This window comes from Dromaius novaehollandiae, chromosome 17, assembly GCF_036370855.1.
Source record: "Dromaius novaehollandiae isolate bDroNov1 chromosome 17, bDroNov1.hap1, whole genome shotgun sequence".
Taxonomy (NCBI): domain Eukaryota; kingdom Metazoa; phylum Chordata; class Aves; order Casuariiformes; family Dromaiidae; genus Dromaius; species Dromaius novaehollandiae.
In genome coordinates this window covers 15,073,186-15,088,935 of record NC_088114.1, presented here as the reverse complement: position 1 = coordinate 15,088,935, position 15,750 = coordinate 15,073,186, and the positions used below count along the sequence as shown (strand labels likewise).

Below are 15,750 nucleotides of genomic sequence, written 5' to 3'. Positions count from 1 at the left end.
AATCGGGTTGTCCTTAGCACTTAGACTTTGTAGTCTAACTTTTGTCAGAATTTGTGGTAATTCCCAAAGCAGAGATGTAAAATAACTTCAAGTATTTGATGGAGTGGAGGGAGGGAGGGGGTTATGGCCCCTCTTTTTTTGGAAAAGAGCGTAAACACTCATCAGAAAAGAAGAGAAGCTTGAAGAATGCTGAAGGTGCTCTGACTCCTTTATGAACTGAGTTGGACAATGGTTACAATGAAAGGTATGTGAAAAGGACTGCAATAGCTTTAGGTTCAGTAATGTCTTCATGGAGTAGAACATTAAATTTCATTAAGCAGTTCAGAGCTGTACAAATTTTGTGGGCATTGTGAAGAGCGCTATGAGGGAACAATAAACCAAAAAATGTTGCCATCTCAAAAGAATTCTTCCTTTTCCTCAATGAAAGTGATTGATGCTCCATTGTTATTTGCAGTACTGGACATCAGCATGCTCTCCTCCCAGGACGTGGTGCGCATGCTGCTGTCGCTACAGCCCTTTCTCCAGGATGCTATCCAGAAGAAGCGAACAGGAAGGACCTGGGAGAACATCCAGCACGTGCAGGGGCCACTCACCTGGCAGCAGTTCCATAAAATGGCAGGACGGGGAACCTATGGTACATATACTGTGTTATACATCAACAGTTAAAATGAGAGCCATGTTTTTTTGGAAATGTGTACTTTCTTGTGGAAAATATGTTATAACAAATGGGCTCTTCGTATCACTTTTCATGGTCTTGAAAGGCATTTGAAGCATATGCTTGAATATTATAGTGAAGGGTTTACCCTTCCAGATGATGCATGTTTGCAGAGTGCCTAAATGCTATGTGAGGATCAAAATCCCAATCTGAATCTGTATTTCGGCTTGTACTGCAGCTAGCTAGTACATAAATAATGTGAAGAGAGGGAAGCTGTTAAAATTGCACTAAATCATAATGGGGAAGAGGGGCTTTCTAGGCCAAGGCTCAAATATTGTAAATAAAAGTGAATATACTTTGCCCACAAAGAGGTTCACTTCTTCTAAGATTTCCCATAGTCTTAAGAATTTTGTGATAGGCGTCAGTTTAAATATCTCTTGGTTATAAGTCACACTTCTGGAAAATACAGATTAGAAAATATACTTTGTATGTGCACATTTGCAAAATGATGATTGACCTTTAAATATCATTTGACCCTTTTCTGTTTCATGCTTGCAAATTATTTCAGTCTCAGCTGATGCAGTCTTGCTTAGTTTTTATTCTACAGTTCCACAGTGCTTCACTTCATTATTTTCTCTGCACTGGTATTTGATATTTTGCTGCTTTCCTTCGGGGCTAGGACAACTTGTGGTAACTACAGTTCCAGTCTAAAGCTGTTCTGCTCCATGAGAAATACTTCTAATCTTTTTCCAACATTTGTAACTTTAATGTAAAGAGTTAGGATTTGCTAGTTGTTACCAGAGAATACAACTGAAATTATCATATCGTAAGTAGAGGCCTGAGATGTAGGTCCAGTGTTTTTTGCTGAATGTTGACTTTTTGATGAAGTTGAAGTATATTCTGCAGAAACTATCAAGGTATATTTTGGCTTGCATTTTTCAACTGTATTTCTTTTAATGAGCACAATGTCTGGGATATACCATGATAAACTTTATGGTAATCCTGTCAGCTGTGACAGCAAGTGCTTTTGTGATGGAAAGGAGCAGGGGGCAGTTTTTAGAATTATGTTATGATAACTTTGCTTAGTATTATACACCGTGGAATAAGTTTGCCTAACCATTTTACTTGGTAATTTTGCAGAGTCAAGTGGAGGTAGAGAAAAACCATAAAACCAGATTTCATGAATTCATGTTACTGCTTTTTGTAGAACAGGCACTTGTGAAATATGGTTATAATATGATTATATAATCATTTAGACAAAGGTAAAACCTCTTCTTTGTGAGCCCAAAAGATGAAGCCTCAGGAGGGGCAATACGTGTATCTACAATACACTGAAAGATGTTTTATTGCAGCTTTCTAGGAAAGTTTAAGTGGTGCTTTGATTGGCTCTCTCCTCTACTTTGGCTGACTGAACTTTGATTTTACGACACTTCCTAAGCACGACATAGATCTTTCTTCTCCTTAATTAAAGAATACTTTTTCCAAGCATAGTGGAAGGGCATTGTGGTCAAACTTCCAGGAAATTTGGCATGGTGATTCGCAATATTCCTCTAAAAGAACACACTTTCTGGTATATCAGCGAGCCTATTCCAGTTAAGCCAGTTATTTTAACATCATCTTTTTTTTCTTTTTTCCCTTTAAAGGCTCCGAGGAATCTCCTGAGCCTCTTCCGATCCCAACTTTACTAGTGGGTTATGACAAGGACTTCCTGACAATCTCTCCATTCTCCTTGCCATTCTGGGAGAGGCTATTGCTTGACCCATACGGGGGCCATCGGGATGTCGCCTATATTGTGGTGTGTCCAGAAAATGAGGCCTTGCTCGATGGAGCCAAAACTTTCTTCAGGGACTTGAGTGCTGTATACGAGGTTGGAAAGAGGAACCGCTCTGAATTATTTCTTCTTAAGTGTTATTTCTGCTTTGTTGCATGTTCAATGGGAGAAATCTATGGCTTTTTAAGTAACAATTATTTAATCAAACATTTCTTTCATTTTGGGGTCTTCCTCCATTTTCAGAGTGCACAATTAGTATCTAATTGAGTTACACTCTAAAGATACTGATTCCTGTTTGAAAAATAGTAAAAGCATTTTGTCATATTTTTTTCCCTTAGTTTATCTGGATGAAGTCATAAGTGAGTAAGCACTAACTGCACAATATGTTCTTCAAACATCAAACAGCTGAGTGAGCTATAAATAGCTAAATCACTATTTTCCAGCAGGATGCTGGAATAGCCATTCAAGAGTGATAGAATTCTAGTACCCCACTATTATCAACAAAAATATTTTCTGTCTAACATGAAAGGCTGCACTGAGTTAGTATCTTGTGCTTTAATATGCCTTTGTACCAATCCAGTCAATGCTATGGCTAATACAGCTTTGGAACATACCAGTCTACTTTCCGCAGAAATGAAGCTGATCCTACTTACATGAATGTGATGCTCTTTAGGCTTCAAGATGCTTTGTTGGCATCTGCTGTTTTCCAGTACACATTATTTCATTTTACAGAGGATACAATGCTAGTATTAATACTACAGTACAATCACAGCCTAACACATTAAAGCCCAACCAAACCTACAGTGCAAGGACTTGGTTAAAGAAACTGTGGCTTTCCTCTAAATGCTAGGCTGCAGATAAAAACTTTTTTTTGCTCACGCATAGTGTGTACTTTGTAATATTGTAGACTCCTTTGTAACCTTACATTGACTGTAAGTGTAACTCAAGTTAACACATATATGTAGCCTTTTGTTTCTATATTTCTTAAGAAGCCATTATTAAGAAGTCAGATTTGTGTTGGCATAAGCTGAATGTAGAGGGCTTCAGACTACAAATCAGTAGGGCTTTAGGCTACAAACCAGTCTGCATAACTTATTCAGGGGCTTGGCATTTTGTTACAAATACTTTTTCTTTCCTGACCAGATGTGTAGACTTGGCCAGCACAAACCAATCTGCAAAGTGTTACGTGATGGGATTATGCGGGTGGGAAAGACCGTGGCCCAAAAGCTAACAGATGAGCTTGTGAGCGAATGGTTTAACCAGCCTTGGGGCACTGAGGAGTGTGACAATCATTCCAGACTCAAACTTTATGCGCAAGTTTGCCGGCATCACCTAGGTAAGTCTACTAGGGAGATCGCAAGGCTTTGTTGTTTTCTGTGGGTGCTTTAGAGGTTCTTTGCAGCAGGTGGAAGCAGGTACTTAAGATACGGTTATGATCATTTACATTTTATTTTTAAATGTATTATGAGGCTGCTTCTTAACAATTTGTTAATCGCTTCGGTGTTAAATTTGTCTATTTCAAAAGATTCTGTTGTTGTTGATCAGTTTAATCGCATGAGAGATTCAAAAGCCAATTCTCGCATCTTTTTAGAAAAGTCGGCTGGGTGCAAGACATTTGTTTGTATGTCTCAAAGATGTTCTGAACATGACCGAATGTATAAATCAATTGCGTGTTTATGCTACTGATGAGAAACATCATGTCCTTGTGATAGAATGATTTGCATCGTGCCTTAGAGCATAACATTTATATAACAGAGTAGCTGACTAAAACGCTGCAAAGGAAGAATGAGTTAATACAGGTGGAAAAAAAAACCCCGTATCCTTGTTGAGTGGGGCTGCAGTCTCTTGGATCTGGGATATTTTGAACCACATTGCCCTCAAAGCCTGGTCTCTTCTGGACCTCATGTAGCCTTATTTCCACCCTGAAACATAGTAACACATTTTTTATTTTATATTTTTAACAAAATATGCTCTGAAGTTTGAGAGGGCTGCCTGGCAACCTGCCATATTTGGGTTTTTATAGCATATTATCAAGATTGTTTGCTGCATGAAGAAGTGTGGAAGGGAATAGTGTGGAAAGTTTGCTGAGATAGTGTCAACAGGCTGGCCACGGCTAGAGCAGTCCCTGAACTGATCCAACCACCACATGGCTCTCAGCTTTTGTCTGGGGAGAGACATAGTTGCTCATTCCAAAGAGGATCCAGAGGCAATGTAACATGCATATGGTATATGGGACTGAGAAACAGGATCTTCGCACAAAAACACAGACCCATCCAAAATGACACTGGAAATACATTTGCTGAGATAATGCTCATCAGAAAGAGAGGCAGCGATCACAGAATGCAAGCCACGTAAATGTTGCCTACCTTAACTGAAATGTGCAGACTTTTTTTTTGTTTAAAAATAGCTGGGAATTTTAAATTAATTCTTGAAATGTGCTTACTCTCTTTGCTCTGTAAAAGGGCTGACAGTTCTTAAGTCTGGTTATCTTGAGTACTGATGTTCTGGTTTTGGAAGAAAGAAGTTTTAAGAAAGCAGACAGAGGTCAGAAGTAGCTGGGCAGTTCTACAGTCTTCTGAAAGCTTGCCCCATCTTTTCGGGAAAACTTGGCAGAACAGGATGAGACTCATCTATCTCAAATAATCCTGCTGCCACATTCAGCTTGCTTTTAATTTTCATTTACCACATGACTGGGAGGGAGGAATTATTACAGTGCTACTTAACATATGTACTCCAGGCTTACACGTGGAAATATGTAGCATGTGCACAGCCAGTGCAGGAATGGGCTTGTCCAATTCACAGCTGATGCATCTGGCTGGGGACAGTACTAGAAACTCCCTGCTGATGTACCTGTTTTGAGAGTAAATAAATAAATAATAAATATGTATGTATACATTTATTTTTATTCATTTATTATTTAAAAAACACTCACTGCAATTTCTCTTTTTCTGATACTGAGGAGCAGAAATTACTACATTAAGTTTGTCATTATTGTAGCTCAGGTAAAAAGGACTTGTAGATTTTCAGTCTGACAAAGATGATCTGAAAAATGTCTGGAATGCACTGTGAAAAAATGTCATATAATAGCTTGCAAAGCTGAACACTCTATATAGCTGCCATCCCAACAAAATATAGCCAGAGGTAAATGACACATCGGTACCAACTTTGATTCACTTGCAATTCTCTTCATACTGCAAGAGCTCTACAAAGGCAGTCCTGTTTTCAAAGACATTTGATTCACATGAGTTAGAAATGAAACCCTGAAGAACTGATTCCAAAGTAAATACTTATAATGGAGATTATATTCACTTAATATTTGTATACAATATTCTAAAAACACAGAAAATACTGTATGACTTCCATCTGATAAACTGTCATTAATCTCCCTTATTCTTTTTATGCTCTTTCAGCACCTTATTTAGCCACTCTGCAGCTTGACAGCAGCCTATTACTACCACCTAAATACCAAACCCCAGCGCCAGCAAGCCAGACACAAATGATACCTGGGAACACTGGATCTGTACCCTCAAATTCAACGTGTCTTTCAGCTCCTGGGGCACCACCACCACCAGGCAATTCTTTTAACTCCACACCCAACGGTGGGACCACTAGCCTTCCAGCAGGAAGCAGTTCATCCTCTGGATCCTCTGTGCCACAGCTGTCAGCATCTTCTGCAACACCCAGCGTTAACCAGATGACCACTACCTCCACTCCAGGGTTTAGTGGGAACATGTGTCCAGGGCAAAACACCAGCACTGGGGGAAACACAGCAGACCGCTCACAAGGAAGCACAGGTTCTGGAGGAGACACAGAATCAGGTCAAAACTTACCACAACAGCAGCAAGAAGGACAGGAAGGGTAAGTTACTTAAATGACTCATAGTATTTCTAATCAAATTCTGTGTTTTCCTGCTTTTCATGCAATTCGTATTACTTAAGCCTTAAGTAAATCTTTGAAATTAAAGGACTCTCTGACATGTTGCAGTACTGCTATCTGGTTGTAAGCAGAACAGGGCTCTTTTTTTTTTTTTTGCATTCAGTAATTACTGATAAGGGGAACTAGAAAAACAAACTTTCCCTTTGTGGATAAAAGACATTCAACTATGCAAACATGGGTGTTGTAGAGCCATTTGAGATGCCCTACCATACCCCACCTGGCCTGCAGATGCAGTACGAGAAGAACACGGTGTCTCATAGGTTCTGTGCCATATCTGCTAGCTCAGTCTCATATGTCAGATACTGTAGGATATCTCATGTGGCACTGGATGCCTCTTATGTGGGCAATTCCATCATTCATTTAATGTTAATAGATAGAAAATGTGATCTGTGCTTTTGGGGTTTTTTGTTGTTGTTGTCCCCTCCCCCCCCCCAACTTGCTTGTATTGCAACGATTGTTTTTTCAGCAGAGGTACTGTGAGGTCAGAAAACAGGAATATACTTCTGGTTTTTTTAAATAAATTTGAGCAGCACAACATTTTTAAAGACTTCATTATAAATAGCCATCCACCAAACATAAAAACTAGAAAAATATTTTTCAACATCTTCCATAACTAACTTGCTGAGTGAGCATGTTTTTCATTACTCTTATAGTAATATATATTACTAATGGTCACGATACAGGCTTGTGAGTTCCTGTACCTTAAATGAAAAGCCCACATCCTGTCCTGGTTCAGGTTATTCTCAAAACATCTACTTACTGGTCTATGCAAAATACTGTTTTACCAAACGCAGTGTGGTCACTGACAAAGTGATTCTGAGCTGCTTTTTATCACTTACAGATGTTGAGCCTCCCGTTCATGGGTGAGACATTTTGCTGGAGGAGTATGTAACTTACAACATGGGTTGTCATTACCAAGGAAAAAACATTCAGTTGCTCCTTCCATTGCCAATTATACCTTTTCTGTAAATAGAGGACTTCTGTCTCCATAGATATCACTTTGGCACTTTTTCTCAGTTCTCAATTCCTTCTCTCCCGCTTCCCATCCCCCTCTCCGAAAATAAAACCCCAAGCAGTGCTAAAAATGAGGCATGCACAAACACAAGAGGAAAACTGATGGAGCTAATATTAGTCATTTTTCCATATTCTTCAGCCCTACATTATTCAGATTGAATTAATGACTTTAGGGTTAAGTATCATTGATGCATCACTTCTAACAGATATTTTGTATTACATAATGCTGTGAGTAAAAGCAGTCTCTCATCAGACACTGTTCCCATGTTTTTTAGTTTTGTTTCTCAATGTAATGACCACTTAGTACTCCTTTTTTTTTTCCTCCTCTGCTTCACTCTCCCACATCTTTAGAGCAAAACAGTAATTAATAATTGTAATTTGCCTTTGAACTTAACAACATGTTTGTCCATAGTGTTACAGAGAGGGAGAGAATAGGGGTTCCCACTGAACCAGAGTCTGCAGACAGCAACGCCTATCCTCCAGCAGTTGTCATCTACATGGTGGATCCTTTTACCTACACTGCAGATGAAGAATCTGCCTCAGCCAACTTCTGGCTGTTAAGTTTGATGAGATGCTACACAGAAATGTTGGATAATTTGCCCGAGAATATGAGGAATTCTTTCATTCTCCAGGTAACTGTCTCACTCTGTATTTCCACATTGGACAGGCATTCTATCACAGCATACTTTTGGGATGTACAGTATACTGAAGGATATAAAATGAAGGATAATATATAAAATTTAGATAACGCTTACAAATTACTTTGTTAAAAGTACAAGACTGTAAGTTTAAACAAAAGACTTGCTTTGGCTTTGATGGGGATGTTAATTTAAGGCAGCCATTGTTATCCTTAAATCAAACCTTTTGCATGGTTCCAGCAATCATGTATGATAGATGCTTCCTGAAGAGGTATTTCAGTTTGACTTACAACTTGGGTTGCCAGTGCCAGGGGAAAAATGTTCAGTTGCTCCTTTGATTACTTTGTATGTTGAGTTGTTTGCTTATTATATTCTTTCTGAATTATACTCTTTAATGCAAAAGAAGTATATGAAACCAGACATTTAGTGCATAATTTAACTATTGTATTGTTATTATCTGCTGCTTAAAAATAATTTACCATATAACTTGGTATATAATAATAGTTACTTAATATGGAATTACTTAAGAATTGAATTTGTATAGTCAGAAACAGAGCCTGGACTATTGCCCAGGCTGCCTGCATTTTGCCAAGTGTCTTCTTTCCCAGTGGCTCAGTGTAAATGGTGGGGAGAATAGCAGGCCAGAGACTACAAGCAAACAGACTCTGCATGTGCATGGGTAATACATGCAAGAATTAGCAAAAAGATTTAGCCAGGATATTCAGAAGCAGTGAATGGGTTTTATATACCTTGCTCATGAATGCTGAACTTGGCTTCAAACACAGTTTTATTTTGTTTAGATTAAAAAAAATATAGTAGAGGCTAGTTTGGTGTCTCAAGTCAGACGCTAAAGACATTTGTCCTTTTTCATAATCTTGACATTTTCCTTCATGGCAACCTTATTATTCCTTGAAGTGAGGTGGAATTTGTCACCAAAATATTTTAGGTTTGGGGACAAACTGAAAATTAGCTTCACAACTGCTTATTTTGGTAGACTCCAGGCAATTTAATTGATTGAAACCTAAAGATACTAAAAATAAAATAGCAATGGACATTGCAATGTCTGAAATACAAGGAAATGTAAATTGTATATTGAAATTGTATCTTAGTCTGTATAAAAGAACTAATGGGCTTACCAGCTCTTTATAAATCCTGTTTATTTTCTGTGCACTTACAGTTTGGCTCTCAAAATATGGGGCATTTTGCCAGTATAAGTCAGAATAGTAGACAGTTTTCTCTAAGTGTAACAGGATGTAGTTACGAGTGCAGTATTCTCACAGCTTTTCTAGAGTACATAGAAGTAGACAGTCATTTAAAAATAAATCAAATAAAAATATGTTTGCAGATTAATTATAATTCATATGTAGGCTGCAAAAGCTCTGCTAGTGAAATTATTGGATAAAGGAGTTGTCTTTTAAAAATACACACTGACATTTAATAAATAGAAAATGCTACCAAAGTTCTAATGGTTCAAGTAAGAAACAGAATGATAGAAGCTGTATGCTAAATTTTATTTCTACTGAAAATATTAGTTAAAACAATCTGCTTGGGTCTCATTGTGCTACATAGAATGTAATACTTTGGAATGACAGTTTCTGCTCCAAAAATCTCACTATTCGAAAGAAACACAGGTTCCTACAGCCATGTGTAGGACACTGTATTTCTCAACAATACGTAAAGAATGAGTTTACAAGCATTTAATTCCAATTTTAAAAAGGATTTGAACTGAAAAGGTTATTTTTATTGTTTTGTTTACTTCTGAAAGAACACTGTGCCATTTTTCCTCCCTGTTCCTGTTGCGCAGATTTACAGGGTAATCTGCTTGTTGCTGGTGGAACATGCAAATTGAAGTATTTTTCGCTTGACATTGCTTTCTGAAACAAACAAAACCGAATGTCAGTGTAAGAGTTGCTGAGGTTCCACTGTTTTGCTACATTCAAAAGGAGAAACAAGACTCACGAACCACATAAATCATTATAATGTAATCTTAATTCTGCTCTCTACAATCTTACCAAATGGCTTCTTTAAGAACGACAATGTAATGCTGCTTCTTATGTGAACAGCAAACAAATCTTGATTTTAACTACAGCCTATCTAAACAAACCTGCCTAATCACAAAGTTCAGAATGCCAAGATTATGTAGTAGGTCTACTTTAAAATGAAGATGTTGATCAGAAAAATAGTTTTAAAAAAAATCAAGTGTTTGAGTATGGGCTTTTTTGGTTTTGGATTGAGGATATGTCATAGTTCTTCCCTGTAGATAAGTGGTAACTTGACCTATTCTTGGAGATCCTGCTCTTCATTCTCCAATAGTACTTTTAAATGTAAAGTTAAAAAATCAAACCTGGCCCAAAGTCTTAGGCTGTTGCTTTTAAATGCCACTAGTAATTACTTCTTGTGGTATGCTCCTGATAGAGACTATAGGCATAATTAGTCATGTTCCTCTCCCAAACTGCAGTATGAATGAGAAAGTGGACTTTATAAAAGACTTGAGTGGGAAAATAACCTGGGCTTTTTGGTTGGTTGGTTTGGTTTTTAATTCAATGATGTTTAAATGAAAGCAAATTTCACTGAGACTCTCTAGTAAAATGTATTTTTCAGGCATTATAGCCTGAATTTTTAAGTACTACTCAGTTATTGTTGCCCTATAAGAAGGCTCTTCCATTTACATTGGACAGCAGGGCTTTCTCAGAGATTGTGCAGCCTTACATATGTCATTGTAAGAGGAAACAGCAATTTTGTGTCAGAGAAAATTGCAGCCATTCATGCTAAAGGGCAGCAGTCTTGATGGGAAACTACAGGTACTGTAACGCATATAGTTGAGCAAAACGTATGAAGTGTCATGGTTGTTAAATGACTAACGAATGGGTGAATCTGATTTGGTTTGGTATTAATGAACCAATGATGTTTTATTGTTTTTATGAATTATATAGATTGTGCCTTGCCAGTACATGCTGCAGACAATGAAGGATGAACAGGTTTTCTACATTCAGCACTTGAAGTCTTTGGCATTTTCAGTGTATTGCCAATGCAGGAGGCCGTTGCCCACACAGATCCACATCAAGTCTCTCACAGGCTTTGGGCCAGCTGCCAGCATTGAGATGACCCTCAAAAATCCTGAGGTTAGTATTGGTGTCAGGAAAATAAAAGCCTGTTAATAAATTGTAACCACATTTCTGAAATAGGAAAAAAGAGTAGGAAAACTACTTTTGAGGAGTATTTCTTCAAAGTACAGAAGATGATAATATAAAGGGAAGAGATAAGATAATACTAACTACAACATAGTAAGAAAAATGCCAGACTGCTTGCTTTCAAAACATCTTAAGCTTATGGTTTGGAATTAAAAAACAAAAGGTTGAGTTTAAATTCAGTGCGAAAGAAGAGAAAAAGTATGCTGTTATTTGGTATTCTGAGACATGTTGTAGTTTTTGTCTATTGTATTCCTACCAGAAAGTGTTTACACCCAACTCTTATTATATATGTAATATTTATAGGCATATATATATTAATAATATAAATAATCTACATGCATATATATGAAATACATTGCTGTTCCTAATTATGTATATTATTTAATTCCCTGAGGTAATGGAGAAATCCCCCTACTTCAGTGGGCTTATCTTTCATCTGTCTTAAACTGTAAATATTGAAGCCCTGTTTCCGGAATTTCAGGAATTTCAAAAGAAGAATAATCCATCCTATTTTCCATGAATATTTCTCATGCTTTGGAAAATAACAATGACTTTTATTTAGATTTAATGAACCAACTCTAAACATTTACCTTGAAATCAAAATGTGCTTTTTAACGTTTAAAAACTTAATTTCAAGATCATTATAAAAACAAACTATCAGCACATTTCATTACTCAAATAAAACCATAAGGAAGAAAATATGCGTTAGTCAGAAAGCTCTCACTCAGTATTTCTATAGAAGTTCTTTAGCAGTCCTGTAGCAGGCACCTCTTTGTCACACTCTTTCCTCATGCCTCTTGTGAGAAAGGTTATTCATTCAACAGGATGCATCGTGCAGCAAGCTATGATCACCCCTGCAATCATCTCCCTCGCTTTAATGTTCCTGTACCAAGGAAGCCGAGGAAGTATACCTTTAGAAAGAGACATAAGCAGAAATATGGTACCCCCATAATGTCTCTAATAAAACACCGTAACTTGCTTTTTTTCTCTAGCTGATTAACTTGCACTTTTGATGTCATATTTAATTTTCTGAAGAGACAAAAGACACAAAAATATGAGGTAAATAATGTTTTCATGAGTACCTGCTTGCATTTAGTGCACTTAAATAATCGGATGCCTACTTTATCCATCCTACCTGCATTTCTGATCAGTCTGCACTGCAGACTTCCAAACTTTGTCTGAAAAAATAACAAAGTATCCTGACCATTTCTAATTTATTGAGTATATCTGGTCAGGCCCATAAGGTCTTTTTCTTCAGAGAGGAGTTATGAAGCAGAGACAGGCTGGGGGCCAATCAGCTGGAAAGCAGCTTTGCAGAAAAAGCCCTGGGGGTCTTGGTGGGCAACAGAATGAACGTGAAGCAGCATTGCGCCCTTGCGGCAAAGAATGGCAGCAGTATCCTGGGCTGCGTTAGGACAGGTGTTGCCAGCAGGTTGAGGGAAGTGATCCTTCCCTTCTACTCGGCACTGGTGAGAGCACATCTGGAGTGCTGCGTCCAGTGCTGGACTCCCCAGTACAAGAGAAACATGGACATGCTGGAGCAAGTCCGGTGAAGGGCCATGAAGATGATTAAGAGACTGGAGCATCTGACATTGAGGAGAAGCTGAGAGAGCTGGGATTGTCTAGCCTGGAGAAAGGAGGGCACAAGAGGGATTTTATCAATGTGTATAAATATGTGGTGGGAGGGAGTAAAGACGATGGAGCCAGAGTCTTCTCCGTGGTATCCAGTGACAGGACAAGAGGCAACAGACACAAACTGAAATAGAAGAAATTCTGTTTAAATGTAAGAAAAATCTTTCATATTGTGAGGGTGATCGAATACTGGAACAGGCTGGCCAAACAGCCTGTGGAGTCTCCATCGCTGGAGATATTCAAAACCTGATTGGACAGGGTCCTGGGCAACCCGCCTTAACTGACCCTGCTTTGAGCAGGGGGGTTGGACTAGACAACCCCCAGAGGTCCCTTTCAACTTCAACTAGTCTGTGATTTTATGGTTCTATGGAAAGAAAGATTTAATGGCTTATTACTGTTCAGACTCTGCAATAAGACTGCGCATGAAATTATTTACAATACTAATTTACCTCTGTATATAGGTAAAAACTGGGTGCTAAATGGTGCCTTGATTTCTTATGATCTCCCACAGGTTGAGGATTGGCAGGGAGGATATTTTTTAAAGATACACACTGTAGTGTGTAAAGCAGATCTGCCAGTGCTCAGGCCAGTGTTGAACTCTGTTTCTCAGACCAAAGTCTTTCTAACATAAAACTCTGACATAAGATAACATACTTTCATATATGAAATTCTTTATACCTACTACCTAGACAGAAAACTGTGCATGAAGAAGTTTAAGCTGTGGCTGCGTCATTTCTGAATTAAAGTCCTTGGTACCCACATTAAATGATGATGTCCATTTCTGCGTAGGTAGTGTGGGAATGGACAGAGGAAAGTGGATTCTAGCAATTTTAACAGAAGGACATACAACAGGAATGGGTTTAAACTTCTGCTCATTTCAGAGATTTATACCACCATGAGCAAAGACCATTTTGCACCTTAGTTTTGCTATGTGTAAAAGAAAAGAAAAAAAAAATCTTTGGATAAGTTTTGAAGTGAATTAATTTTAACTAGTAAAAATGAATTGTCTGTGTCCACCCTTTTTCCAGTACCTGCTTTGACTATGAATGTCTTTTATGTATTGTTTCAAACTCACATTTTTATGTATTCACTGCTAATCTATGTTCATGCATTTCTTACATGAAACAGTTTTTGATATATCTGATGATGATGATGTTGACTTTATTGCAGAGGCCCAGCCCAATCCAGCTGTACTCACCTCCTTTCATACTGGCACCTATCAAAGACAAACAGACAGAGCTGGGAGAAACATTCGGAGAGGCCAGTCAGAAATACAATGTGCTTTTTGTTGGATATTGTTTGTCTCATGATCAGCGCTGGCTTCTGGCATCCTGCACTGATCTTCATGGTGAATTGCTGGAAACCTGCATAGTTAATATTGATTTACCAAACAGGTAGAAACCTTTATTTTTTACATTAAATCTAGGTCTATAGTTGTCATCCCTTATTGGTTGCTTGCCCATTGCATTGTAATCACACTTCCTGCCCAGGGGATCACAGTGCTGTTACCATGATAACATTTAAATGGGCACTTCTATAATTTATGATCTGCAGAGGAAAAAAAGTTATTGTTACACTTGTCTTACAAATGTTAATTGAGAGTACCTTCAAGAACAACTGGTATGTTGCTCAGTATATGGACACCTTTCAACTACCTTTACAGCAATAGCACTACTGAAAGCACACAAATACTTTTTCTAGTTCTTGTTACTAAAAGATAAGTTGGGCACCGTTAGGGCACTGTCAGAACTCCTGCAGGTGGTAAGCAGTGAAATAATTATATAGAATAGAAGTCTGAATATTCTCCTTCATTCTCTTTTATTTTTTTTCTCCTTCTGTGCTCTCCAGGTCAAGGAGGAGCAAATTATCTGCACGTAAAATTGGTCTGCAGAAGCTCTGGGAATGGTGTATCGGTATCGTACAGATGACATCACTGCCTTGGAGAGTTGTAATTGGGCGACTTGGTCGCCTGGGCCACGGGGAGTTAAAAGGTAGGAAATTTCAGTGCTGTCACAAACTGGTTTTGGAATGAAGAGATGGCCTTAGTGAGCAAGGAAGAATGATTTACAGGATTGATCACGAACCTTTAAAATCCTACCCTGGCAGTGAGCTTTTTTTATTGTCTTGGATAAATCATCTGCCTCAGTCTTTGTCCATGTTTATACACTGGACTTGACATCACTTGCTCATGTCTTGTAGGTACTGTGTAGATTAACTAGTACGAGCACAGTGTTATTTCCAAGTGGAAGCCTTGTGTTTGATCATATGCTAGACAAAGATCTGGACAACAGCTGTCCTGTCACAGAAATAGGATGCAATTCTGATTCCTAAGCTTCAAAATAAAAATTCTTATGAACAAAGTTACTGAACAAAAGAAAAACCTAATTTCTGTGATATACAAAAATAACTGATAATCAGTGTTTACCAGTGATAAGGTACTCTCTGGGGTCTGCAAAGAATTCCCCAAATCTAGCATTCCCAACAGCTCTGTGGGAACTGAAAGGGAGCTCTGGTGTATTGCAGGTTTAGCTGCCTTAATCCGGGAGTAGGGACTGCCTTGCTTCACGGTAGCAGTGATTCCTCTCGCTAATTTAAATATATGCATTCAGCATCTTATCTTCCATTCCTAATGGCTGTGGCCACTACTCATGTGTTTGTTGGTAACTGATTAACAGAAAAGGGAGTTCTGAGAAGCTATTCTGAGTTCTCTCCCATCTCCTGAATTGGAACATGAAGATGAATTAGGCTGAAAGATAAAGATATTTAATTAAACAGTGTACATCCTCTTACGTTGATAACTGACGATGTGAATTACTATTGTTATCTTATTGTAAGAGATCCTGTGTTTCTTGAGATTGGAAAGAATTCAAAAAACAGTGTACAAGAAATAAAAATTTAGTCTGAAAGCACAAG

General features: G+C 38.1%; 1 protein-coding gene across 2 annotated transcripts in view; it reads left to right on the top strand.

Annotated features, from left to right (window-relative positions):
• Window positions 1–15,750, top strand: part of MED13L (mediator complex subunit 13L) — a 211,017-nt gene that overhangs the window by 180,239 nt on the left and 15,028 nt on the right. For both annotated transcript variants that reach the window (XM_026119072.2, XM_064522314.1), the window contains 8 exons: window positions 455–634; window positions 2,299–2,522; window positions 3,570–3,762; window positions 5,837–6,284; window positions 7,789–8,008; window positions 10,948–11,136; window positions 14,008–14,231; window positions 14,686–14,828. In XM_026119072.2, coding sequence (XP_025974857.2) covers window positions 455–634; window positions 2,299–2,522; window positions 3,570–3,762; window positions 5,837–6,284; window positions 7,789–8,008; window positions 10,948–11,136; window positions 14,008–14,231; window positions 14,686–14,828 — 1,821 coding nt within the window. The remainder of the gene's footprint in view (window positions 1–454; window positions 635–2,298; window positions 2,523–3,569; window positions 3,763–5,836; window positions 6,285–7,788; window positions 8,009–10,947; window positions 11,137–14,007; window positions 14,232–14,685; window positions 14,829–15,750) is intronic.